A 25,726-nucleotide genomic window follows, 5' to 3' on the forward strand; every position below is an offset into this window, starting at 1 on the left:
AGGGTGCTTGTGCTCACAGTGAAGTTGCAACACTTCCTTGGTTACATCTGCTTGTAAATGAGAAATATTTAGGGAACCATAGTTTCTCAAGTGTTATTTAACATTTCTTTTTGAAGTGTAGAAGAATATTTAAGTAGTCTTGCAAGATAAAGATTTAATAGATTCTAGACTGTAAATCTTCTTTGTAAGAACTACTTTAATTTTTTTTCCTTGTATAGAATACAAATTTCAGTTGTGAAACCCAAAGATGAATAAAGCTCTATAAAGGGAAGGTTCTTAAATTGCATTTATTAAAAACTTAAGCACATTTCACCACTTTTGACACAAGGCTTCAATAAAGAGGTGCAGTGTTGGGTTCCTGTGAGGGTCTGCAGCCCCAGAGCTGCCCTTGGGTCAGGTGGACATCCTGGGCTGTGCTGGGGGGTGGGACAGAGGGATGGGGCAGGAACTGGAGTGATTGAGTGTTGGCTGTGAGCCTGAGTGGGGCTCAGCTGCATTCGAGATTTCAGGGTTTGTGTGTGTTTATGAGCCAGGAGACAAACTGTAATGTACTCTGACTCAGCTGGAGAGAAATAACCAAGAAACCAACAGGGTAATGACAGAACACTTGAGCACACAAAATGTTACTTCTGTTTGTTGGTAAAAGTGTTTTTCACCAGGTAAACTAGAACTTTGATTACAGACCCACGTGTGACTTAAAACACCTTGGGGCTGTTCCAGCAAGCATTTGCAAGTTTTTGCATTTGCAAAAAAGAGTGATCAAAATATCACTGACTCAGATTTTGATTAAAATATCAAAATATGACTGAGCCTGTGGGGGTCTCACACTTCTGGACATAGCTCACAGCAAGACAAACTCCTGGGATTGGAGCCCAGCATTTGATGAGGCTCTTCTGTAAATGAATATCCAGGTAGAGTTTGATGACTCCATTAATCAGCATCTCTGTGTGGCTGCTTTTCCCAGTCAGCACAATAGGATGATCATTACCTTGGCTGCAGTTCCAGCTCAGAGGGACAGGGCAGGAACAGAAGAGGACTGGAGTGTTACCTGTGCTGCATTTGTTGACCTTTATTGAAGTTGTTAGGGAGGAGGCACGGAAGGTAAGGGTTTTAGGGAGGAGGTGGCCCTGCCTCTGAGCTGTGGCATTGTCACTTTTTCCTTAGAGGACACAAAGGTTGCTAAGCTTCATGGCTGGATTTTATTAAAAGAAGCTGTGAGGTCATTTCCAAATACAGAGAATTAAGACATTTTAGAAATATGATTTAGACACAACTTGTGCTATTTGCACAAGGGCCCCTGAGACATCTGAAGGGGTTGCAGAAGGCACTGAAAGAAACTCATCCTTTCTGCTTGCTTACAGTCTCCTTCCTTCAGCTTCAAGCTGTGCCTGTTCTCCTCTGGAACTTCCCCAGGCAGTCACTCAGGGTCTCTTTTCCTTGAGTCATACTCAGTTGTCCCTTGAGAAAGCTGCCGTAGTTCCAGCTGAGGCAGTTTACAGCCAGACAAAACTTTCAGCTACCCAGCTGCATGCTTCCACATGGAAAGATGGATAAATGTCCTGAAGGAATGTGACTGGGGACAAGCAGAGGAGGCAGCTTTTCACAAACACAGGGTTCCTGGCCAGAAGAGACCTGAGCAATGTCACTCCACAGAAACACGTGGAGTTCTTGTCTGGGCCAGCAGCAGGAAGAGGGGAAACATGATGAGTGTGTGATACAAGTGAGCATCACTCACTGATGAGAGCAAGCACCCACACAACAGAGGCCTCTGGACAGTGTAACTCCACCTGGCTTGCTTTCACATGGAACAGGGCAATGGAAAAATTCAGCCATAGGAAGAGTGGATGCCATGGCAGTGGTCTGAGGACAGCAGAAAAATGTGACAAATAGCAAAAAGACGTAAAGAAAACCCGTGTGAAGCTCTAACTGAATAACAAAAATTGCCTCAGAAGAGCAATAGCATCTGAGTGTATGAAAAGAGCTGAAGGTGCCCTTCAGGATCGTGGCTGAGCTGAAAGCCCAGCAGCAGGGACACAGGACATGAGAGGCAGCACTCCAGAAGCCCATGAAGAATGCTGATTTAGCAAAACACAGAGCAGGGCAGAGCATCGGGAAGCACACAGAGAGCTTGCCCTGAGGCTACACAGCTTCAGCAATGGGCTAAGAGAACAAGGGGATGGGGGATGTGGTTTGCTGTCCTTCAAATAAAAGAGACTAAAGAGGCTTTTGCTATGAAGTGAAAGGACTGGAAAGCAGGAAAAGAGTGGAAGTGAACCATTAAAAATTTTTAAAGAGTGCTATGAAGCTAGATACACTCATCTAGTACAAAGGCAGTGCAATTTTAATTCTTAGAGTAAGATGTTGAAGTACCTTTATGGGATTATTTTCTTTAAAATCTTAGCAACAAATGGTTTTAAAATAGGACAGCTGCTTTGTGACAAAGAATGGCTATCCTTAATTGGCAGCATGAGACCCAGAACCACCAGCAGGCAACATAAACTGGTTGAATTTCAAGTCCTCTTGGTCTGGAAACAGGGTACAAAACTACAATAAATGCTGTTTCTAGGTGAGCATGCTATTAAAATAAAATCAGACATCAGATCTCCCCCATCATGGGGATTGCTACATCCCACTCCACTCTGCAGCCTCCACCTGCCCACAGCTTCCCTTTCCTTCAGAACCTTCAGGACTCTCATCTCACAAGGAAAAGCTGAATATCCAAGTGTAAAAAGATCATCTTTCACAATGCAGACAAGGCTAAATGCAGCCATACCATTGTTCATATACTTCACCATCAATTTCTCTCATCTAGGAACAATTGCATTTCACCGGTAATTCTTCCTGAAGCACAGTCCTGGTACATTTTTGGAACAGGAGGCTTTACTATGCAAAAGTGTTACTTTATTCCTTTTACACCTTCCAACTGTACTGTATAGTAGCAAAAGGATGGAGGGAGATGAGGAGCAAAAATGACACTTAAAGTCCTCCTGCTGCCAGTGCAGGGTGAGTGTCCGGGCAGCCACAGCCGCCGCGCCATCAGTCTCATCAGCAGCTGGTTGGACCAGGTTATTCCAAGGGCTGGAGTGACTCTGCTGCCCACTACCCTGCAAGGGAAGTATTACACATTTCTGCATGCGTGGATTTCATATTAAATACCTTCTGTTGTAACAAAACTGCACTGGAAGGCATCATTTATTGCTTCTCTAACATCTATTGAAAACTATGGGTCTTTGAAGAGGTGACTGGGTTTACTCACGAAACTTAGGTTCTCCCTGTGGCAAGGAAACAAGTGGAGGAGAAGTGCTTCTGTACAGATCAGCTGTCATGCTGTCATTCTTCAGACTACAGCTAGGGGGAATACCTGCCTCCTTCTGAACAGGCCTCTCTTGCAACAGGAAAACCACGAGAAAAATGGTTGAACTTTTAATATTTGAAGTGTATAACTGTTGGCCTTGGATTCCATTTGCAGGTATATTTAGAAATGCTGGGTAAACAGAACACTGCATTTGTGTGACTTTAAAGTCAAGGTTTAAAACAATTTTCTTTCCTGGAAAAAGTGCAATTTCTCCAGTAAAATAAATGCAAGATAACCAGGCAAAAATAATAATTGAACCTTATCCTTGTTCAGTGTCAGTTCCAGAATCTGAAGGACACAGTGAACTTCTCACAAACACCCATTTATGTAGCACCCAACTTATGCAGTAAATCAAGGTTATAGTTAGGACTCAGACAACAAATATGTACATCTGAATCCTATTAATATCTTGGTGTCAGAAGATACTATTTTGGGTTTTTTCTTAGCTCACTAACAAAGCAAGCTGCTAGGGTTTGGTTGTGATATTTTTTAAGCAGACAGGAGGTGCATGCAGTTACATCAGAGACAAGATGCAGAAATACTCTCGTGTCAGCAGGTACTGCAGCCATTAACTCCAGGGAATTTTTCCTGCTAACTTGTGATTAGGGATTATGATGTAAATGTGTGTGACAGTTTCTTCCCCTTCACAGCATGAGCTAGTGCTGATCTCCAGCAAATCCAGCATTGCTGTGTAAATATCCCAGTGCTCCTCACGTGATCCTGTAGCCTACCCTGGAGTGACAAAGATCAGAATGGTTCAGAGCTGCTGTGTTTGACATTGTCACTCTGTGTGTGTGACTCACCTACAGCTGCACTGAGCAGCCTCCGACTCGCTCACCGCATCCGTCACCTGAAGCACAAAAACAGATTTGCAGCTGACCTGGGGTTCTGGGTTTGTGTTCAGCAGGCAGGAGGGCAGGGAAGGGAACCAAGGCAAGAAAATCCAAGTTATCAGAGCATATATTAAGCCAAGTTAGAAAACACTTATTCTTTCAAGGCAAACTAAAATGGATTTGGGCATCACAAGCTGAGTTTACAGTGTTAGAACTACTTATACATTAATTAAACTACTACTAGATGCCCTATTTGTTAAAAATAAACCCAAACCTCAAACAAAACCCCCACATTCAAGTAGAAAGCCCAGATCTCCCAAAAGTGCCCTGTTCTCAATGATTTCACTACGTTTGAAGTTTCTCAGTGGCCTGCCTGCACATTCCCTTCCCAAGGCGACATTGGGGTGTGAATGCTTCACCTCTGGCATTCAGAATCTCCTTCAATTTGTGAGTGGACTAAGAGCAGTATCTTGCCTAGTTTTCTCAAAAGAAACCTCTTTGTGACCAGTATCATTATGGTTTGTTTTGGTCCAGCTCAAGTCAGTGCATGCACTTTAGTGGTTCAGTAATCTCAGCAGTTACACAAAAATTCTGAGTTCGAGAAATGCAGCAAAGTCCCTGGGGCTTCAATGTCTCCTGGGATATAACTGCCTGCAGAACTCCCAGAGCAATCCTCCTGACAATGGCATTTGAAGCCACTGATAAGAAAGAACTCTGTTATTTTGCTTTGATGCTCTGTGCAGTTGCTATAAATACCTATTTTTGTTAGCTTTAGCGGACAACTTTTGAGAACATTAAAAGCCTATAAAAGTCTAAATAATAAACTTTGAGTAGTTAACATTTACTAAAGTACATCAGTTTAAGGAAGCTTCAGTTCCCATCAGTCATGAATAGTCAGCTGATGGTAGTAAATACAGCACCATGAAACCTGCATTTACACAGATGGTTCCATCACCCTCCAGCCATTTATTAAACAGTCCCTACAGAGTAAGAAGCAATTTGATCCCATACCTGGTTAATGCACACGATGGGAGTCCTGAACCTGGTGCTCAAGCTGTGCAGCTGTGCCCCAAAGGCCTGCAGGTATCGAGCCCTCCGAGCCGACTCGGCAGGGCCGAACTCGCCGCGGAACAGCGCGGCCATGGAGTCGATGAGCACGAGGCGCGCCATGCCCCGGGCCAGCAGCAGGGACAGCCTCGTCAGGCACTGCTGGAAGGTGTCCTGCCACACACACACACAGGGACAGTGACACAGGGCAAAGAACCCTGCTGGGACATCAAGAGACTGAACTACAGCAATCACCACTGCAGCACGAGCTCAGGGATTTCTGAATCGTGAAGGCAGCTGGTGGATCTCTGAGCCTCACCAGTAACCACATCTGGTGGTTTTACTGAGGAGAAAATGGAAGAGACAAAACTGCAGCCTGTATTTACCTGCAGCTCTGACTTCACTGAACCTTTTAAATCTCAAGGGTGTAGTAGTACACTCCTAAACTGTTCTGTTTTCATAGAGTTATTTAATGTTAAAGGGTTGGAATGGACCTTCAAAATCATCCAGTCCCAAGCCCCTGCCATGGGCAGGGACACCTCCCACCAGACCAGGTTGCTCAGAGCCACATCCAGCCTGGCCTTAAACACTGCCAGGGATGGGGCTTCCACAGTTTCTCTGAGCAACCTCTTCCTGTATCTCAGCACCCTCACAGTAAAGAATTTCTTCCTAATATCTAAATTTCCCCTCTTTCAGTTTGTACCCTTGCCCTGTCCACATGTCCTGACAGAGAATCCTTCTCCAGCCTCTCTGCAGCCACTTCAGACACTGGAAGGCTCCTCTGAGGTCCCCATACAACCTTTCATTCTCCAGGCTGAACAGCCCCAGCTTTCTCAGCCTACCTGGAGAAGGAGTGATTCTCACAGAAACACTCAGGGCATGAGACTATCATTAATGTTCCAAACCACTTACAAACTGTGCTGCTCTTCCAGTAATGACCTTATCAGTAAAATACTGCCTCAAATCCATATTGATCAAGAGCCTTAGAAACATTCTTTGTGCTAATACTTACCAGGTCTGCTGCCTGCTCAACAAAAATATTGTTTCCAAATCTGATCTTCTGTATGATTTCAGCTGGAACATCTGCACGCAGCTTATGCTGTTGCTCTATGAGCTGCTGCAAACGTTTGCTTGGGAACACATCTTCTGTACAAATGTAGACAGCTCCTGTAGCCAAGGAAACCACAGGGCCCTTAAACACACTGTTTTCTTACAGCACACAGATTATATCAGACATTCTGCATTTAAAAGCTACACATACAGACTTGGAAATTCATGTTTGTTTGGTTATTTCGTAACCATGTTGAATCAGTGATGGAACAAAAACCCCACCTCTGTGACTTTCCTGCAGATGCCTGGTCCTTTCTTCAGCATCAGCTGGGACAGCTGGATTTTGTACTCTCCACTGGGTGACACTCCCTGTGCACAGCTGTGGAGCACCTGATCCCCTGCCCCTGGGGATCAGGAATATCACCATTTATCCAACCCACAGAATGAAACTGCACAGTCTGCCTGGTTCAGTCAGAAATCCAAAACACAGCACTATGAATTTAATGGGCTAACTTCTTTTGAGACAACAGCTCCTAAGTAAAACTTTCTGGCCTCCTCAGCTACCATGCTTATTTAAGCTGCCTTTTGCACAGTGCTGCTTTAATGCTGAAAGACAGGGATTTCTCTGCCATGAATTCTGGGCTCACAGAGAAATCATCTGCTTTCTGAAAACCAGACCTGCCTTAAGCAGGAGGTCACTTGTCCTCTCCTTGGTTTACTTAAAAGGGTGGAATGTCCATTTCTTCATATTTCATAGTCACTGGGGTTCTTCCAGATGCAGATTTGCATTTCTAGATAGATTGATGCTCCATTGATTAAATAATTGTATTTTGATCCATTGTTATTGCAACATTCAGGACACTGAAAACACAGTCACAAGTCCAATAAAACCGAAACAGAAATCAGCAATTTCATCAAATCTGTTATTCAGGCCAAAAAATGTGTTCTGCTGGTTGTTGACAAAAAAATACCACCAAAAATCAACCAAACAGGAATAAAACTTACTAAAACCCCTCAACCTCAAAAAGAAAAAAAATTAGATTCCTATGATCATAATCTGTCATGCACCAAACCAGTTAGTTACCAAGAACCAGTAGCAAACATTATTTTCTAATTCAGAATTCTAATAAGGATATTTATTTGTTCAATTATATTCACATATTATTTATGAATATGGGCATGTAAAATAAATTCAGCCAACACAAGTGAACACAACTGACATTCCTAGAACAGCAGAAAGATATCCTGGAGGCAAAGGAGGCCTTTGTTTACTTTCAGCATTTCTTTGCTGCCAGCCTCCTTGCACTGAGAATTACAAACAAGACTAGCACTAAATTTAATGAAGTAACTGTTTAAAGAAACGTATTTCAACATCACCACTTATGAGAAGGGAAGTTTCTAATCAGTAAAAAAATACAATGCACCATAATTTTAAATCAGGAGCAAAATCTTCCAGTGGTAGTGCAGAGTTCTGTCAGAGTTTCTAAGCATTGCTGTTCTCCTCAAGTTTCCTAAAGGATAAAACTCCTCACCTTTAAACTAAGCTGTAATTGCTGTATTTCTCATGGGAGGCTCAACATGAGAGTGCCAGTAGGGTATTGGGCACCTTCCTCTATTCCTTGATTTCAACACAAACAGGAAGAAGTGCTGGAGCACAGCTAAAAATGTATTTAAACTATGTGCAGCAGTTAGCAGCAGCACACAAAGGAACAGAACAAAATATAATTGCTTCTGCTCTGATTAATGACATCATATAATGTAAGCCATGGGCTACTCACAGCCCTTTAAGCAAGATCTCAATTTGTACAGTCCATGATTTTTCCACTTGGGTGGATATAGTTCAAGAAATTAGTAAGTTTCCCCACAAGGAGCCACTGAGCTACCAGATCAAGGCAGTGCTGTGTGGAAGGAGCAGCAAGGTCACAGGCAAAACACACCTAAGGCAGACTACCAGAATTCTGAGAAGTGACACAGGTTTCCTCCCTTTCTATGGCAGCAATGGTAAATAAAAAAAAATTGAGTTAGATTAATATGACAGAAGGGTAAAAAAACCACACTCAAATAAAAGAATAAAGCTGTATACTTTGGTAAACCCAGGAAAATCACAGATAAAACAATGTTACCGTTCTTCAATTACATTTCCATCAATTTTACTCTGTAAATCAGTACAACTATTCTTACCAATTATTGTTATCAAGTTATTGTTATCAAAACAAATAATCTGACATTTGAAATCCCCAGCTAAGGAATATATACCATAGACCCAAAATGTTTGTAGAAAGTTATCTGCTGAGCTGTTCTGCTGACCTGAGGAGGCAATGAGCTCTCATGACAGCAACACCTTTCTTACATTGTTTGAGAGTGTGTTGAGTTTAACCCAGAGGGGCAGGCAGGCAAACAACAGCCAACAGTAATTTTGAATTATGTTGTGCTGCAGGACGTGCACAGCAAGCTTTTCTCTCTGTAAAGACACATCAGTCACTAACTGGCTTCCTGCTGGAGTTAGCCATGCACTGAGCATGTGCACCTGCTTTAAGGAGGCTCCTAAGGACAGTGAATTCCCTCAAATGGGAACTGAATCCAAGCTGACAGTTCAGCACTTACCAGACTCTAAGCCACCATACTTGTAAGGATACTGCACACACAGGCACAGCTGTAAACTAATCTGAGTCTTCCCAGCAGAACTCTCCCCAGCAAGCTCTGTGATTCCCACTAAAGGAATGCCTCCTTTTAACAAGTTGTCCAGCACTGAACATCCCAGGCTCAGCTTCTGGTGCTGGGAGGTGAAATGATCTTTATCTTGGTAGAGCTGAAGTGCTGCAGGGTTTGGGAGTGTTTTTTAATGATTAAAAAGAAAAAAAAAAAAAAAGAAAAAGTTAGTTTCATTTATTATTTTTCCAACACACAATGATACAAAATAGATGCTGAACACAAGGTTTATCCCTACAGGGATGCTTTCTTTGTTGATGGAGAATTTCCCTAATTCTTCCCCACTCTGGTCTTCCCCACCTCTCTCTCCCCATCAGACCTCTGCTGAATATCTGTACAAAGATTGAAAATTTACACTGAGTTCTTTCCTCCTCTCAAACTCTTTTTTTCTTTTCTCTGCCTCTAAGGTGTCACTGAGGAAAGTTACACTCAGAGAGGATTTTGACAGCAAAGGTTCTAGCACAGCAATTATGGAAATAGAAATAGCAGAGTACAAAACAGCACAGCAGGCATCTGGTCAAAGCCTGAAGACATATGCCATCACAAGAAAATAGATTTTAAATACAGAGTTGTCGTTAAGAATTTGTACAGGAGGAGCTATTAGGTCCTGCTTGTTTTGGAATGAAGTGTTTATGACAAATCAGTTTATGAAGCTTTCAATATGTGATATAAATTTTTCAACTAGTCTTAGTCCAAAAGGAGAATAGTGAGCAAGAGGAAGAGAGTGTGAAAGAAAAAGGAAATATTTTGCTCCTGTATTTAAGTGTTTCAGACTGGAGAACCATTTTGTCCAGTTTCAAGCAGGCTCAGTCCTGAAAATGACACCCATTCACTTCCATTTACCCCCAGGGGAGCTGTCCTTAGCATAGTTAAATAATTCACTACAGCAATTAAACACTTCCATTCTCATTTTAAACCCACATTCCTGTGTCATGGAGGAGCCAGCACCATATTTTCTCCCAGGGACAGTTATTTTGAGCTTTAGATAGAAGACTTTTTATGCATTACCTGTGAGCATGCTGTTCCTCCTCAGCGTGTGAGAGACTGTTTTCAGCAGGCACTGGATGTCTGCACTGGAGAGCTTCATCAATCTCTGCAAGTCTGCTCCAGACAGGTTTAAAATCTCTTTTACTGACTTTATGTCAGCTGAAACGAGAGGAATTTTTATAAATACTTTTGGCTGGCTTACAGAGGAAAGTTTTCCCAATTTGTAATTCTCATTTACTTGAGGTTTATCTATGCTGCATTCTTGTATGGTGGGCAGGCAACACTCCCTGGGAATGTACCAACTCAAGCTGTAAAATTGTTTGGAAATTTATTATTGAAGTGTGGGCAAAACCCAACACTTTTAATTACTGCGAAAACTTCTTTATGAAATACTTAATTACAGTTCTAAAATGTCAGTGTCCATCTGCCTGCTTATACCCACAAACACACAATTATATCAAGGATGTCACTGTGGTGACAGATCTGTTAGTGAGACAGTGGCAAATTAAATTACCTTTTTTCAGGGCAGCAATTGTTTTAGGGTTCAAGTCAAACTGGTCCCAGTCCATCTCCTGACACAGCACAGCAAAGAGCAGCACATCCCATAATTATCTGTGATTAAAGTGGCTTTTATCACAGACACAGGCAAGAAAAAACAGGCATAAATCAGCATCAAAAGTTTCCAGAACTTTTTTTTTTCTATTTTTAACATTCTATTTATCAGTTATCTTAGAGAAGTAACAATTACTCTGGAGTTATTATGAGAATTATTGCTATTATTATTATTTTATATATTGATATAATTTTACTTGGGAAGAGTGTGGCCAGCAGGCTGAGAGAGGTGATCCTCCCCCTCTAATCAGCCCTAAGTGAGGCCACATCAGGAGTGCTGAGTTCAGTTCTGGGCTCCCCAGTACAAAAAGGACAAGGAGCTACTGCAAAGGGCCCAGCAGAGGCCACAAAGGTGATGAGGGGTCTGGAGCATCTCTCTGCTGAGGAGAGCCTGGAGAGGAGAAGACAGAGAGGGGATCCCATCAATTCATATCACAATCCAAAGGTGGGTGCCAAGAGGATGGTGCCAAACTCTCTTCAGCTTCACCTCAAGATGAAGAAGAGCTCTTACACTGAGGGTGGCAGAGCACTGGAACAGCTACCCAGGAAGGCCATGGAGACATTCCAAACCCACCTGGACTCAGCCCTGTGTCACTGCTTTAGGTGAGCCTGCCTAGGAGGGGGTTGGGCTGGATGATCTCCAGAGCTCCCTTCCAACCCTGGCTATTCTCTGATCCAGCCCTTTGGCAGAAGGCTTCTCTGATGGCTGTTTACATTTATCCTATTAAAGAATTCAACCACCAATCCTGCAGTTAAGAGTTCCTGGTAGTTTTAATTGCCTGTAATTCTGCATAGTGCTTTTGCTCTGGAGTGCAGCTCACAAGCAAACTGTACAGTGATTTATTCCTACCCTGCCAGTCCTCACACGAGGCTTTCATTTTCTAAGGGAAAAAAATCTCACACACGAGCAGTTTAGGACGACCCAGGATTATTCATGCATTGGACAGTCATTTATTTAGCATATACATTTATATCAAATCATTAAAATCTGTTTGTTTCTTGTAATGACATTAAACAGCTCTTTTAATACTTTGGTCTGAAACACAGCAGTTTAGCCCCATGGCTGCTTAGAAAGCACTGTGAGGTTCTTAGCATTATTCTGATAAATTTATGAAGGATTGCAGCAGACGCCCAGGAGTTATATGAGCATACATGACTTTATGAACAATCCCTTTCTCAACACGGGGAGAGAGGTTGTGATGAGTGCTAATAACAGAATAAATCTAAGAGATGCAAGTTACTTTTAAGTAACACCTATTTAAAGCAACATTCTGAGAAGGTTTAGAAGCCGAAACTTACTGACATCAATCATGGTTGCGACGGCCCTTGACTGAAGGGCTCCAAACCATGGTGCGCTCTCCGCTCACAGGGAGCCGCTCCACAGATGAGGCCCAGGGGAGAGCGAAACACCGGGAGCGGGTCACGGTGCAGCCGGGGGTGTCCCACGGGGCCGGCAGCGGCCGGGGAGTGAGGGGCGGACAGCAGGAGACACGGACAGACACACGAACAGCCGGACACACGGACGGACGGACAGAACGCGGGGCCGCCACAGGGCCCTCACGCCGTCACGAATCTCCCGCCGCCCGCACAGCCAATCAGCGAGCAGCCTGCCCGCCGCAGGCCAATCAAAGCTCCCTTCAGTGACTGCCCCGGAACGACAGCCAATGGCAGGGAGCCGTTCGTTCCCCTCCCGCTGGGCCGGCCAGGAGCGGCGGGGCCGGGCTGGCTCAGAGGCTCGGGCGGGCCCTGCGGCATGGCTCGCGGGCTCTCTGCGGAGCCGCCCCTTGCGGAGCCGCCCCTTGCGGAGCCGCCCATCGCGGCCCGGGCTCGCTGTGCCGCTTCCTGGAACTCCGCGACGCGGCCGTGGCGTCCGCGCCCTTCGCTTCCGGGTTGCGGGGCACGAAGGAGGCGGGACTAACACGCCAAGGGACACGGGATTGGCTGGAAAGCCCTGAGGTTGTGGGCGGGGCCGGAGAATCGCTGCTTTCCATTGGTTAGGTGCCGTGCCCGTCGCGCAGCGCCGCGCGGCCATTGGGCGGCGGCGGCGGCCGTCCCGCGGCGGCGGCGGCGCGCGGGGGAAGATGTCGGGCGGCGACGCGAAGAAGCTGGTGCGCTCCCCCAGCGGGCTGCGCATGGTGCCCGAGCACCGCGCCGCCCGCAGCCCCTTCGGCCTGGACGAGCCGCCCTGGGTGCCCGACAAGGAGGTACCGCCGGGGGCAGGGGCGCCGCGCTTCCCTTCCCCCTCTTCCTTCTTCCCTTTCCCTCCGCTTTTCCCCTTCCCTTGGGTTGAGGGGTTAAAGGACAGAGGGACAGGGCTGTCACTCGCTCTTCAGCCGTGTGCGGCCCCGTCGCGAAAATTCGCGAGCGATTGGTGATTAGAATGTAGCGAACTGTGCAGTGTTGCTTTAAATGCTTGTAAAGGTGGTTCTGGTTTAAAACTAATTGCATAAATTATTGAATCAATAGGGCTGAAGTAGAACAGCCCTTCTGGCTCCCGTTGTGAGTGTTCGTGGTGTTAAAGAGCCATTGAACATCTCAGTCTGTTTCAGTCAACTTTGCTTTTCAATACTTACCGAGCAAACAACGTGATGGTGATATTTGTAATTTCACGTAACGAGAGTTAATTGTTGCCAGTCGCTGCACCCAGATGCACATACAACATAGAATCCATTGTTTGTTTATTTATTTATTGCCAGCTTTCTGTGGCGTGGACGCACGCCAGTGCATTTAGATGTGACCCGCATGAAGATTTATTTTAGCTGAGCCGGTGTGGGTTTAAGCCAGGGTCACGCAGCAGAGCGTTCTTGGGCAGAGCCGGACGTGCTGGGTCTGTTCTGCATGGGAACACCGAGTCCTCAACAAAGCTTTTCCCTCTCCCTCGTATCTCCTGAGGCGGAAAGTTCTGTGTGATTCAACTAAAGATTGTTTGGGGATTGTGTAGGATCTATTTAAACTTGTTAGATATATAGAGAGAATGAAGTCTGTATATTTTAGCTACATCAGTCTGATGTGTGTTAGTTTGAATTTTATATTACAGTTCTATTGAAGGTGTTCGTTCTCCTTAAAATTCAGCTTTTCCCTTTAGTCTGCTGATCTATAGGCTGAGGGTGTTGAATTGTGACTGAATGTGCTCAGGGATATTTGCAATTGAGAGGAAGTGTGATAGAGGTAAATATTTTAAATGCATGTGTTAATGCAAGATTAAGACTATGAATTGTTATTTTGCGGTTATTTTACTTGATTTCTGGAACTAAAATATTTTTTTACTAGAAAAAAGAATTTTACTAGATTTCTGGAAGTATGTTAGATTTCTGGAATCCCTTTGGTTAACAATTGCCAAATATGTTGCAAACCTTTTCCCTCAATAAAGCAGGTATGTGATACACAGGGAAGTTTATAAATTCCATGTTTTTGTTAAGAGCAATTAAAGATACAGGGTTACCAAGGCAGTGAATTAGTTGAGAATGCTTGCTCTTGTTACCATGTCAGATATAATTAAACCTGAATTGTCTGTGTCCAAGACAAGACCTTGAGTGGTATTAGCAAATTCTGATCTGGCTTTTCACATCCATTGGCTTTTGCTGTGCAGTCAGTAACACTAACAAATCCAGTAGTTTTATTTTTCTTATGCAAGAAGAGTCAACTGGTTTATTTTTTTAAATTAAGGCCACCTAAGAATTATGGCAGTTGGTAGTTTAATGCTTATACAGCATTGAAATGTAATTAAGCTTTAAATTTTTTAATCATAAGATTATACAGTCTTAAAATATCAGTAACTGTGAGGAATTTGAAATGCAAGGCTGGAGCAGGACTACTGAAAAGTTTACTTTTTTAAGTAATCTTATTTGTCATACAGGTAATGAGGGGGATTTATGAAAGTCTCTGCTGAACATCGTTAAACTCAGGACAGAGCTTAGAATGTTGGCCTCTGCCTGTGCCTTGTCTGACTCAGAATTTTTTTCTTAATCACCAGCAGAGCTTAATTGATGATATTTTTGTTAAGGAAACCTTGGACTAGAAATGGAGTAAGATGTGTCAGTTTGCCTGCAGAGGTAGCCAAGCCTTGTGATATCCAGCTGTGTACCAGATGTTTCCGTGGCTGAGGAGCACTGTGTGCTGCAGAGGAGCTGACAGATGTGGGTGGTGGGAGGGTTCCCTCCCTGGCTGCAGGAGGAAACTGAGCCCTCCTGGCAAAAGCCAGGCTCAGGCAGTGTCAGAGCACCTGAGCTCTGTCTGTCTGCCCTGTGTTTGCATCCTGCCCTTTCCCCCTCTGGCCAGGTGTGCTCCAGGTGGGATTTCCTGAACTTCCTCCTTTGCAGAGGTTCACTGTGTTAGGGAGCTCAGCCAGGGGTTCCCGTCCATCACTTCTTGAACCACTCTGTTACTGTTTATGCAAATAAAGCATGTGAAGTGTAACTATAGATTCCTGTTCATCCATGGGATTCTCACCTCTGCCTGGATCTGTGGGATTCTGGGAATAAGTTCTCACACTTGAGCAAACCCATGAGAATTTTGCAATGAACCAGCTCTTGGTATTTTTAAATTAATGCCAAGATCCAACAGCTGTTGGATGTTCTTCCATTTTCCTCTTTCTAGATGAAGTCATCTTGTTGGTATTGGTGATTGACTGCACATGAAATGAATGTACTTCTGATATGAATTTTTACTAATTTCTTGCTTCACATCTTTTTGTTTGAAGACATGAGAAGTAACTTGGACATTGCACTTCCTTCTCTGTTAATGTGATAAAATCCCTCCAAGCAATAAAACTTAATTCAATGCTAGTCACTCTCTAATTATGTCAGTATATGGATGAATAGGAAAAATTCACCTTTCAAGATGTTCTCAATAAATATCTTGTCCCAGGAAAAGCAGAAATTGACATTATGCAAATGGTTCGCTCCGTTCTGGTTACTTAAAGCAGAAATACCTCAAAGGAACAGCATCTTGAGCTTGTATGTGTCAGAACATTTTCCTAAGAAAATCCCATTTTTTCAATGCCAGCTACCATGTGCTGCTTGACTTGTGATTTATTTAGAACTGCTGTTTGTATCAGGCAGGGCTGTCATCATGGGTCTGGAATTCAGAAATATTTTTCTGTAGTTTGTGTTAAATAAGAGGATGGATAATTTTGTTCCTTCCTAAAAACCACTTTTATGTTTAGCATAGCATTCTGTATGAAATCTATGTAAAACAGCATTTAGAAGAGTTTGGGTTTGATTTTTTCCCCCCCCTCTAGGTTGTGACTTGTGCTTTCTGCATTTTGGAAAAAAACAAATAAACAAAAAAACCCAAACCTCAACCCCCCTAAAAACCCAGTCCAGGTGAACTAAAAAAAAAAAAACCCACTACCAAAACCCAGCCAAAAGACTCCCAAATATTTTCATTAAGGAAATGAATTAGGACTCAGGTAAATTCAAGGCATACCAAAATTATTATACCAAAATTATTGCCAGGACCAGCTCCCAGGCAAGCTATGAAACTCTGTGTCAAAAATTAAAACCAGGTAGAGCAGATGACATTAGCTGTGGAGTTCTACTTGTTACAGAGGTGAAACCTGGTGTATGCTGAAATAGCTTCATGCTGATATTATTTATCAGTGAATGTTGAAATAACCTTTTCTGCAGCCATTGTGAAAAGATGTGTTTGGATGCCTCAGTTCAGTGTTAGTTAAAACAATTCAGGAACACTTCCAGTGCTCTTCTGTGTGGGATTTAGAAACAGCTTGTTGTAACAAATTCTGCAAGTAGGAGTTTACCTTCCCCTACAGTGACTGCCATTACTGTCTAATGTGTTAAGTGTCTGTTTAGACAGCAGAGCCTTTCATATAAACTATTATCAATTATTAACAAGCTTGCACTTCAAAAGGACATGAAGAATTTCTGGAGAATTTTTAATTTAGCTGCTGTAATATTTTCTTGGCTGCAGCTGTTGAACTTGTAACAGTGATTGAGTATCTGCTGGAGCAAAAGTCCCTGAATAGAAGCTGTTGTAACCTGAGGGGATTTATAGAAGAAAAAGGGTTAAGTATTGAAATATGTTAATTAAAGGGAAAGGGTGATTACTGTGTGCTTAGCAAATAGCACCTGCTCAGCTTAGGGCATGTGGTTAAGAAGACATTCTGCTGTAGTCTGACATAGTCTGCTTTGAGGAGTTTCAGTTTCTAGAGTTATATAACCTAGTTACAGGATCTAACCATGTTCTCCTTAGTAAGTTGTCAGGCATAATTTTGCATTAATATTTGCTAGTAAATATAGCAAAAATTGGTTTATAAGCCTCAGACATTGGGGTTTGACATGGCAGATAAAAAGAGGTAAAGTTTTGTTGAAAATCCAGTGGCCTAAGGGCTAGGTATCAACCCTTTGGTAGGTGACTTTTTATACAGAAAATTTTGATTGTCCAGCAGTCACTGATCACTTCTGATTGTTAACACAGTCAAAACTGTCACCCCTTAAACTCGCCTTAGCTGGAAGGGAGAAACTCATTCAATTTTTTTCTGTCATTTTTTTGAAAGGAGTGTGGGTGGAAGTTTGTTTTAGGGAAGAGATATTTCAGGAAGTGACTTTCTGTAGCTGGAATAAGCATTAGGTCTTGTTGGCTTGGAAGAAAACCAAATCTCTCATAGCATGTTTCAAAAATGTGTGAGTATTGTGAGCATTAAACTGTGTGAACAATGTTTTGGAGAGTCAGCAGAGCATGGTAGTAGAGTAAAGTGAGGACAACTTACAGAAAACCAGTTGACTCTGGAACATGGGACTGTCTGGATAGCCAAACATTATCAAGAATGGTAAATAATTCTGAGATGTACATTTGCCTGCTGGCAGGATGCACTATTCATTATGGCAGCTTTTTTTTTTTTTTTGTCTTGCAAATGGAGATGACCTTATTTTGCTACATCAGTATTAAATGAAAGCTATTCATGGTGAAAAGATAAGGGATGGGAATTTGTTTGAGGTATTTCTTTATGGGGCATAATATAAAGCTCATTCTTTGTATATGGTGGTAGAATTAAAGATTTTAAAAGATTGTAGACTAATCTTAATTTGTACTGTTTTCTAGTGCCCAAGATGTATGCAGTGTGATACAAAATTTGACTTCATAACTAGAAAGGTAAGATAAATTAATGAAATATGAAGCAGTAATTATTGCAAAATACTAAAATTGACTAATATTTTTAAAAATATTTTACTAATATTTTTAAAAGTAAACCAGGATTTGTCTTTAGCTTGGAAGAGAGAAATTCCAATTAAAGTAGAAAGTGTAAACTACATAATTAGGCTCAGTGGATGAAGAGAAAACACTAACATTAAATTCTGTTTATTAGTGGTAAGAGGTCACTGTGGAATGCAGACTGGTGTGCAGAATATGACATGGAGAAATTTGCAAAGCACCTTCCCAAATAAGGCCAGCAGTGATTTTTAGGAGGGAACATCATTCCTTTGTATAATTACATTGACACTTTGTTAGCACAGGCTTACAAAAGTGAAGAAAGATGTGAAAGTGTGACTTGTAGTGCAGTGACATGGTTCATGTTTTTTAATTTAATTGTTTGGAGGGAGAGGGAAGGAGAAATTTTAAACCAGACACACTCATATTTTATACCAGATGACAAGCTGCTGTGTTTCCCTTGTGTTAGCTGTGGGAAGCAATTGGAGGTAGCCTTGGGAAATAGGTACTCCAGAGAATTTTGCAGCCCATTTGGAAGGAAAGCCTAACACTGACCAAAAGTGCAGTGTTATCAGTTCCTGGTATCAAACTTTCAGGCTTGCTTTGAGCCACAGATGAGTTCCTGCTTGCCTGGGAGTACTTGTTCTGTCATGAGAACTTGCATCAGGAAGATCTGCTGGCACTGTCACACCCCTGATCTGGAGCACAGGCCACTGGTTGCAGATTTAGGGGCTGTGAAACACACTGCAATGCTTGTTCTGGTTTCACAACTTAACTGGGTTTTTGCTGTGCTGCCTGATACTTCTGATAAAAGGAATAGCTTTAGGTTCTAAGTATGAAGATTCTTATATTTTTCCCATGGGAATAAGAGAATAAGTTTTAGAAGAAGGAATAAGTTTTAAAAGAGAATAATAGTGTTTTCAGTTGAAGAAGAATAGAAACTTCAGTTGAAGCTCTCCAAGATCTTTTGTCAGAAGTGCAAAGGGACCTGGAAACCACTCTTCTCATGGGTTTTTATTGACAGGGAGGTGAAGGATTTACTGGAAACCAGAGAAGCCCTTTCCTGTCTTTTCTGCTCCAGAAGCATCTTTACAGAGTGCCAGCAAAGGCTTAGAGTGCTGCTGTTCATATTATACTCAATCCTTTGTGTCCAACCTTCAGAGGTTCCTGTCTGCCACTGTAACTGTTAATTTCCTCTACCTGTCCCTCAGCTTGCACATTTCACACCTGAGAAACTTTTGTAACCTATTGGTTTCCTTGGTAAATAAGTAAAGGAGGTGTTCTCTCGTGCTTAGCACCACTGCCGAAGGTGTGGGAAGTGTTTCTGTGACAAGTGCTGCAGTAAGAAAGTGCCTCTGCCTCGCATGTGCTTCGTGGACCCCGTGCGGCAGTGCGCCGAGTGCGCCCTGGTCTCGCAGAAGGAAACGGAGTTCTACGACAAACAGCTCAAAGTGCTCATGAATGGTAAGCACCCAGGGCTCCTGGTTGTGTTCATTCAAATTCCAGTGAACAGCAAGAGCAGTGCTTCTTGTCCAACAGGCTGTGGTTTTGTTTCCTCTTTGTCGCGCCTCTTGTTTTGCAGTTAATGATTTTGTGTCACGGGTTTCTTTAGAGAGAGGTTCACACTTTGTAGTGAATGTTTGCACCTCTCAGCTTGTACTTCTTGGTCTTGACAAAGAGTGATTTAATTAAAGACAAATTTTTAATACCTGTGAGAACAGATGAGTGTGCAGTTGGCATTTTCCTTGAAATAATGCATCTTTTAACCATATTCCTGTTACATTAAATAAGGATGAAAAATACTTCAGAGAATATTTTAACATTTTCAAACAAGATACAGTGCTTGTTTCAAGCTTCATCTGAGAGCTTTGATCTTGTCCATGGCCTACAGCTGTGGTTGATGGCAGATCATCATGAGTACTCAGTTTTCCATAGGTTTAAACCTTCACAATACAGTAATTCATGTTCCAATTACATTAAGAAAGCTGAAACTTCAGTTTTTAAAATAGTCTGTGATCCTTCAGTGCCTTTTGATGATCTCTCAGTATGATGCCTGTGTGCATAATGGCTAAGCTAAGCCCCACGTGTCATGGGCATGGATGTTCCTGGGAGATCCTGGGTTCAGAAGGGAGTGTGCTCATCCTGGAGCACATAAATCATTCTTCACTCTGCTTTATCATGAGGGCGTAGACGAGTTCTTAAATCACATCTTTTAAACTGAAGAGGTTTTTTTAAAGCTTGTCCTGTTTGCTTTCATGTTCTGAAGTTGTTCCTGACTTGCTGTACAGCCACAGATGGTGGTCAGAGAGGGGTGATGGTGGCTGTAATGTCCTTCTCCAGCCTTGGTGCTGCTGTCTCTCTCTCACTTCAGCAGCATGGGCTCTGTGCTGGGGGTCAGTGAGCCTGGCTGAGCTGGGAAGTAAGGAGGTGAAACTCCAGGGCTGCATGGTTCAGGTTATGGGGATGGATTGCAGACCATTGGGCAGGGCTGGATGTTATTTTCTTCATTTCCCAGGCCAGCAGTATTGGCATTGGGTAATACAGGAAGCATGGAGGAAGCAAAGGGCTCGGGCCTGTAGGGCTGCTTGGAGTTCTGAGTCACTTCTCTAGTGTAGCAACAGTGACTTTACCCTTGCCAAAGCAGTTTTGAGGGGGAAGAATCAACATGAAGGCTGAAGTTCATTGACCTCACAATAAGACTGAGCCAGCCTTCAGTAATGAAAAAGAGATGTCTTTACAGTTTCTTAAGTGTAGAACTGAAGGTCACATCCTGCTATTAAATTGTTTTTTTTAATACAGAAACAATCATTTCTATTACAGTGATCACAGAGGGTCTTTAATTGCCTGTCTTTGCCACCTCCAAATCTCTTTTCATTTTTAAAAGATTTCTCTTTTAAAAAATCATCTGCATTTCTACACGCAGGAGAAATTGTATAGCATGTGTGAAAGGTCCTGTAAGTCAGAACATGATAATTAAAGATCAGCTTTTTATACTTGTGTTTTGCTGATATTAATCAGTTTAATATTTCAGTTATTCTCTTATTTCACTCAATTCAGTGTATTAGTAAGTAAAAGTTAGCTGTTCTTTCTGATACTTGAATGTTGCTTCTTGAATTCTGTATTAGAATACTAAACCATTTCTTTCCAGGTGCTACATTCTTTGTAACTCTGGGAACATCTGATAAATCTGAGCTCATGGTTTGTCGACTTTCCAACAACCAGAGGTGAGAAAGATTGATAAAAACTGCACTTGTAAACTATAGCATTGTTGTACTTACAGCTCTATTCTTACATAACCTAAAAAAAATAGGAGAGTAATGTGCCCTGAGGATATTGGTGAGAGTAATCAGACTGAAAGGGTAGATCTAACAATACTGGAATGTTTGCTTGAATTTACTAACACTGTGGATAAGAATGTCTTGGAAGGGTGAAATTTCAATAAAAAGTATCATTTTATTCTTGATTTCTCCTCCTCACCCCAAAGAACATATAAACAATGTCACTGAGAGGTTGTTTTATTTTTTTTTCTCTGATTTGGACTTGATATTGTAGGAAAAAAAAGTGAAAAAACCTTTTTTCTTCTATTATGTAGATACCTGGTTTTGGATGGAGACAGCCATTATGAAATTGAAATTGTACAGATTTCAACTGTTCAGATACTTACAGAGGGATTTACTCCTGGAGGTAATTTTTTCTTTAATATAAAGGAACTATTAAGAAAAAAAATAATAATGAAGCTGCAGTTATTGAGCTAGACAGTGCACTCAGTGTGTAACTATGTTGGTTACAACTGCTCTCAGAATAGAGCACAGTTTGTGAGACCCTGTCCCATGTGGCTGCTGGGATTTGGGGGAACACCTAAACATTGAGAAGTTCCCCTACAGCCTTAATGTGGGAGAGCCTCTTGATAAATCTGAGTAAAGGTGGTTGTCACCTGTTCTCTTGGATTGAAGAGCTCATAGGAGGGAACTGTTAGTCTTTGGTAGCTTCCATTTCAGAATCCAGCTGGGATTTTGCCTTGACTGGTTCAAACATTGTTAATGGAATGAAGTGGGGGAGGGGGAGTAAATAATTCAAGTATCCTTTCTTAATTTCATTCAAGATGAAGGGGTGGCCAAATGAAACTGGTAACATCTAAACTGGAGTGCAGCAACTTACTGCCCCATCTCTTACCAGATTTTAGAGTATTTCAGGATGAACCTGAATATGAATTGACTGAAATGAGAACAAACAAGGTCAGGAATTTCAATAATTGTTCTTTATCAACACTTCTGTCACTGCTGTGTTTTTCTAATTGCACAGCCCATCTGTGCATTATTCAGTCAGTACAGCATGTTAACTTGAATAAACTTACCTTGGTATTTAAATCAACCAGGTGTATTGCTGAGTCACTTAATGCTCCTGTAATTCCTTGTTCACTACTCTTCTGATTGCTTTATTTCTTTTCTGCCTGCCTTCCTTCTTGATGGTAGAAAAAGATATTCACACTTACACCAGCCTTCTGGAGAGCCAGCCTGTGACTGAAGGTATCTGCAGTGCCTTTCAGCATGACTCACCCAAGCATGTCATGACCCCCTCACCTCTTTCTTCCTCTGCAGTGCTGGTTATTTGCTTGATCATAATTGCTGTTCAACTTGAGTTATGTTCAAGTCTGATATGTATCTGTTCCTTCCCATGTCTATTTAATAACCAAGAGTAACACTCTGGAGAAGAACTAAGGTACTCAAGGCATTCTTTTGACCAAAGTTGCTGTTGTCCATGCTGGGAGAAGGAGAGATGAGAAATGCTATCTGCAGTAGTACAGTGTTACAGATCACCTGCTTCAGCAGGTTGCTGAATTGGGCATACTAGAAATGAATAGACTCCCTGTGTGCTGTCTGGAAAGGCTTTGCAATGAAACTGTTAATTATTGGCTTGCTTTTACTCTACTTTAAAAGAAAGGCCTCTTTGTTATGCAAGGTGTGTTCTGTCTTAGTAATGCCAGACATGGGCAAACTGGTCAAGGCTGTAGGTGTGTGATTTCCACTGGTTTATCTTTCAGTAGACTCTTAATCCATTATTCTGACCAGTAGGTGCAGAGAAGCAGTTGATGAAGTTGAATTTCCATTTATCCTAGGAGAGTAGAAAATAGCTCTTTTATAAACCCTGCTGTGGGCTTCTGATTGGGTTAGGTACATTAACAGCACTAACTAGATTGAGTTTGGCTTAGATTGTGATTTGTTTTGGCTCCTCAGACATTGCAGTAACAGCCTCCAGGAGCCCTCTCATGCAGACACTTCTAAAAAGAGCTTTGTAAGAACTGTCCTGTGTGTGCTAGTGCTGTTCCTAGAGCTTAGTTTATGCTCCACTGCTGCAGGAAGTAATGACAGTAGTGTGTAATTTTAAAAGTTCTTGTTCTTTTTAAAAGTTCTTGTTCTTGTATTTTTTGTTTGTTTTATCTTCATCTCTGCAGCCTCAGTAAGAGATACAAACACCTCGCTTATTGAGCTGTTGGCAGAGCAGGGTCTTTGGTAGCAATTTCCTTCAGGAAATAAATGATGTTGCCAGCTGTTCTCTAGCCTTATGTAAGCATCATTCCAACCTTTGCCAGGTTTGGAGGATCTGCTGCCTGCTGTGCCAGACTGTATGCAGCAGGACCCTGCTTTGCCATCAATTTGATTGGACCCTAAGCCTACAGACTGCAGGCTACAGTATGAAACTCTGGTATCAACATCTTAACGTGGTGCTAGTAAATCATGAGGGTGTTCCAGGTGTGTGGCTTTACCTGAAGGCTGATGCAGGTTCTGCCTTGGCGCTTGGTAGAGGGAGTGAAGCAACTTGAGGCCTAGCACTGTGAGCCGTGGTCATGAGCTGCTCGGATCCAGCAGCGGCTTGTGCTCTGAACTGAGCAATGGGCACATTTCTCCAAACATACTCATGAGCTGGAAAATGTTGTGTTACTTAGTTGGTAAAACCTGCTGCTGTTGCAGATGTTATTTCTCTTTTCAGGAGGCAACACTCGTGCTGTAGGAATGATCCTGCAGTACAAGGTACCGGGGTCGGACGAGGTGATGCAGATGAAGTTTACTGCCGGTGAAGACTTCAGCTGTAACAAGAAGCTGTCAGCAGCCTGGCTGGCAGCTATGCATAAGGTAAGCAAAGCAGCCAAAACTTAGACAAGGCTTAAGAAAATCTTTACATAGAATGTTTAGCAGCACCACAGAGAGCATTCTGCCTTCATAGTATTTCTATTATTTTTTTATCAAGGACTTCAGAGCCTTGTTGCTTAGAAAACAGAAGCTATGGCTGGGTGTAATGAACGTGACTTTAGCTTTCTGCTCAGAGACAGGAAGAATTTATGCACTCTGAAGGTTTTCCCAAGATCTTATGTATGTTATTAGATGAAAAGAACTAAGAATTTGGCTTTAAACTTCCTTGGATTTTGTTACTGGCTGAAGAATGTGCAATAGTCATTTGACACTAAGTTTGGCTAGTTGTTTTTACTGCTTCCTGAAGGTTCAAAGAAGTTGTTGATTTTTGGAAATGGAAGTCTTTAATTTTTCATTACCCCTGCACGGGTAATGAAACTGAAGGCTGATATTTGCTAAATCAGAGTTGCGGTGGGAAAAAACCAAAGCCACACTCCAGTCAGTCACCTGATGGATTGCTGATCAGAACTGTCATTTATAATGTGTATGGGCAGGTTTGTGGCTCCTTGCAGCTTTATTGCCATTTTAGAACTCCCCAGGTGCCCCTACCCCACCCTTTACTCTGCTCAGTACCATGTGCTCAAACTTCTATCACCATGCAAGTGCATTCAGCACTTCTTCAATGCTAGTGCAGGCCTCAAATGGAGGAAAACAGAGGAAGAATTTAAAGCCCTGGATTTAAAGGAGGTTTTTGGAGGGGTGGGAAACAGATAAGGTGGCTGCAAGTGAAACTTCACTTAACACTGACATTTTCTCTTTCTGTTAGGCAACAAAACTGCTCTATGAGTCTCGGGACCAGTGAGAACTGCAGATGTGGCCTCCTGAGGGCACACACAGACACCAGCCTTCACAGACATGCCTCTCACTTTGTGCTGATTTGACAGCTGGAAATATTTGCTGGTTTTGACTCTCTCTCATTCCAGCGTGGTTCATTATGTAAGAACTGGCAAATGCAATGTGAGTATTTTTTTGAACCATGAGTATTCACGGTAGTGTGCAATATGTATACAGTTAATGCTTTAAACAGCCTCACCTTTTAAGACTTTGTATATTTTGTTAAGCCTTTACTGGCACTTAATATGAAAGTGAACTGCACTACAGCTAATGTACAGCACAACTTTTATAGTAACCATTATATATATACTGTTTGCTACAGGAAGCAAACAAATGTGTATGTCTCTTCTGCAGAGAATAGCTTTTGGGTATAGATCTCAGGTTTTTCCCTCTATCCAAATGTTTAAAATCAATGTACAAAAAAAAAAAAACAATCTGCCTTAGATATGATTTTATAGAAATCACATGGGTTTTTTTAAACATTTAATTTTAAACATCTAAATTTTTCACTGAATACCACCAAATTTGACTTGTATGAACTTGACCGTGAAACTTCACTTCTGTAATAAGCTTCCAGAATAATTTTTAGTTTTGTATTTTCTTTTTTGGTAACGAGCTTTTGTTAATCTAACTGTAATGCTGTCTGAAATTGTATACAATTTAATGTACAAATATGAATAAATTAATTCACTTATTTAAAAAAAGAGGTGCTATTTAATTGTGTAACATACAGCTTCTTTAGTAATGGCCACCATGGTCTCTGAACTGTGAAAATTTTCACTCTTTCCAAAGAAAACACTAATTTTAAGTTAACTTTTCCCAGCTGGAATACTGGAATACTAGTGTGTAAGCACATCTTCAGTGAAGCTGATAAAACAAGGAGGAAAGGTGGGTTGACAGCTGCAACCTTGGCAAGCTACAGTTAGTGTTTTCATGCAGACTCT

General features: G+C 42.1%; 2 protein-coding genes across 3 annotated transcripts; one reads left to right on the forward strand and one right to left on the reverse strand.

Moving 5' to 3' along the window:
• Window positions 1-268: 268 nt before the first annotated feature.
• XRCC3 (X-ray repair cross complementing 3) lies at window positions 269-12,169 on the reverse strand. The gene is made up of 8 exons (XM_009101708.4): window positions 11,893-12,169; window positions 10,496-10,608; window positions 10,003-10,140; window positions 8,890-9,102; window positions 6,248-6,402; window positions 5,200-5,409; window positions 4,159-4,205; window positions 269-3,104 (listed from the first exon to the last, which is right to left on the reverse strand). The coding sequence occupies exons 2-8, from the start codon at window positions 10,548-10,550 to the stop codon at window positions 2,897-2,899; spliced, it is 1,026 nt and encodes a 341-aa protein (XP_009099956.1). The 5' UTR covers window positions 10,551-10,608; window positions 11,893-12,169; the 3' UTR covers window positions 269-2,896.
• A 386-nt stretch (window positions 12,170-12,555) lies between these two features.
• On the forward strand, window positions 12,556-25,486 carry ZFYVE21 (zinc finger FYVE-type containing 21). 2 transcript variants are annotated; one of them, XM_018907175.3, is made up of 8 exons: window positions 12,556-12,797; window positions 17,653-17,703; window positions 19,056-19,224; window positions 20,909-20,984; window positions 21,353-21,444; window positions 22,233-22,286; window positions 23,749-23,891; window positions 24,715-25,486. In XM_018907175.3, the coding sequence occupies exons 1-8, from the start codon at window positions 12,675-12,677 to the stop codon at window positions 24,748-24,750; spliced, it is 744 nt and encodes a 247-aa protein (XP_018762720.2). In that variant the 5' UTR covers window positions 12,556-12,674; the 3' UTR covers window positions 24,751-25,486. The 2 variants fall into 2 exon arrangements, with proteins under 2 accessions (XP_018762720.2, XP_030095914.1); XM_030240054.2 differs by lacking the exon at window positions 22,233-22,286 and having other exon boundaries at window positions 12,572-12,797.
• Window positions 25,487-25,726: the final 240 nt, after the last annotated feature.

Source organism: Serinus canaria, chromosome 5, assembly GCF_022539315.1.
Source record: "Serinus canaria isolate serCan28SL12 chromosome 5, serCan2020, whole genome shotgun sequence".
Taxonomy (NCBI): domain Eukaryota; kingdom Metazoa; phylum Chordata; class Aves; order Passeriformes; family Fringillidae; genus Serinus; species Serinus canaria.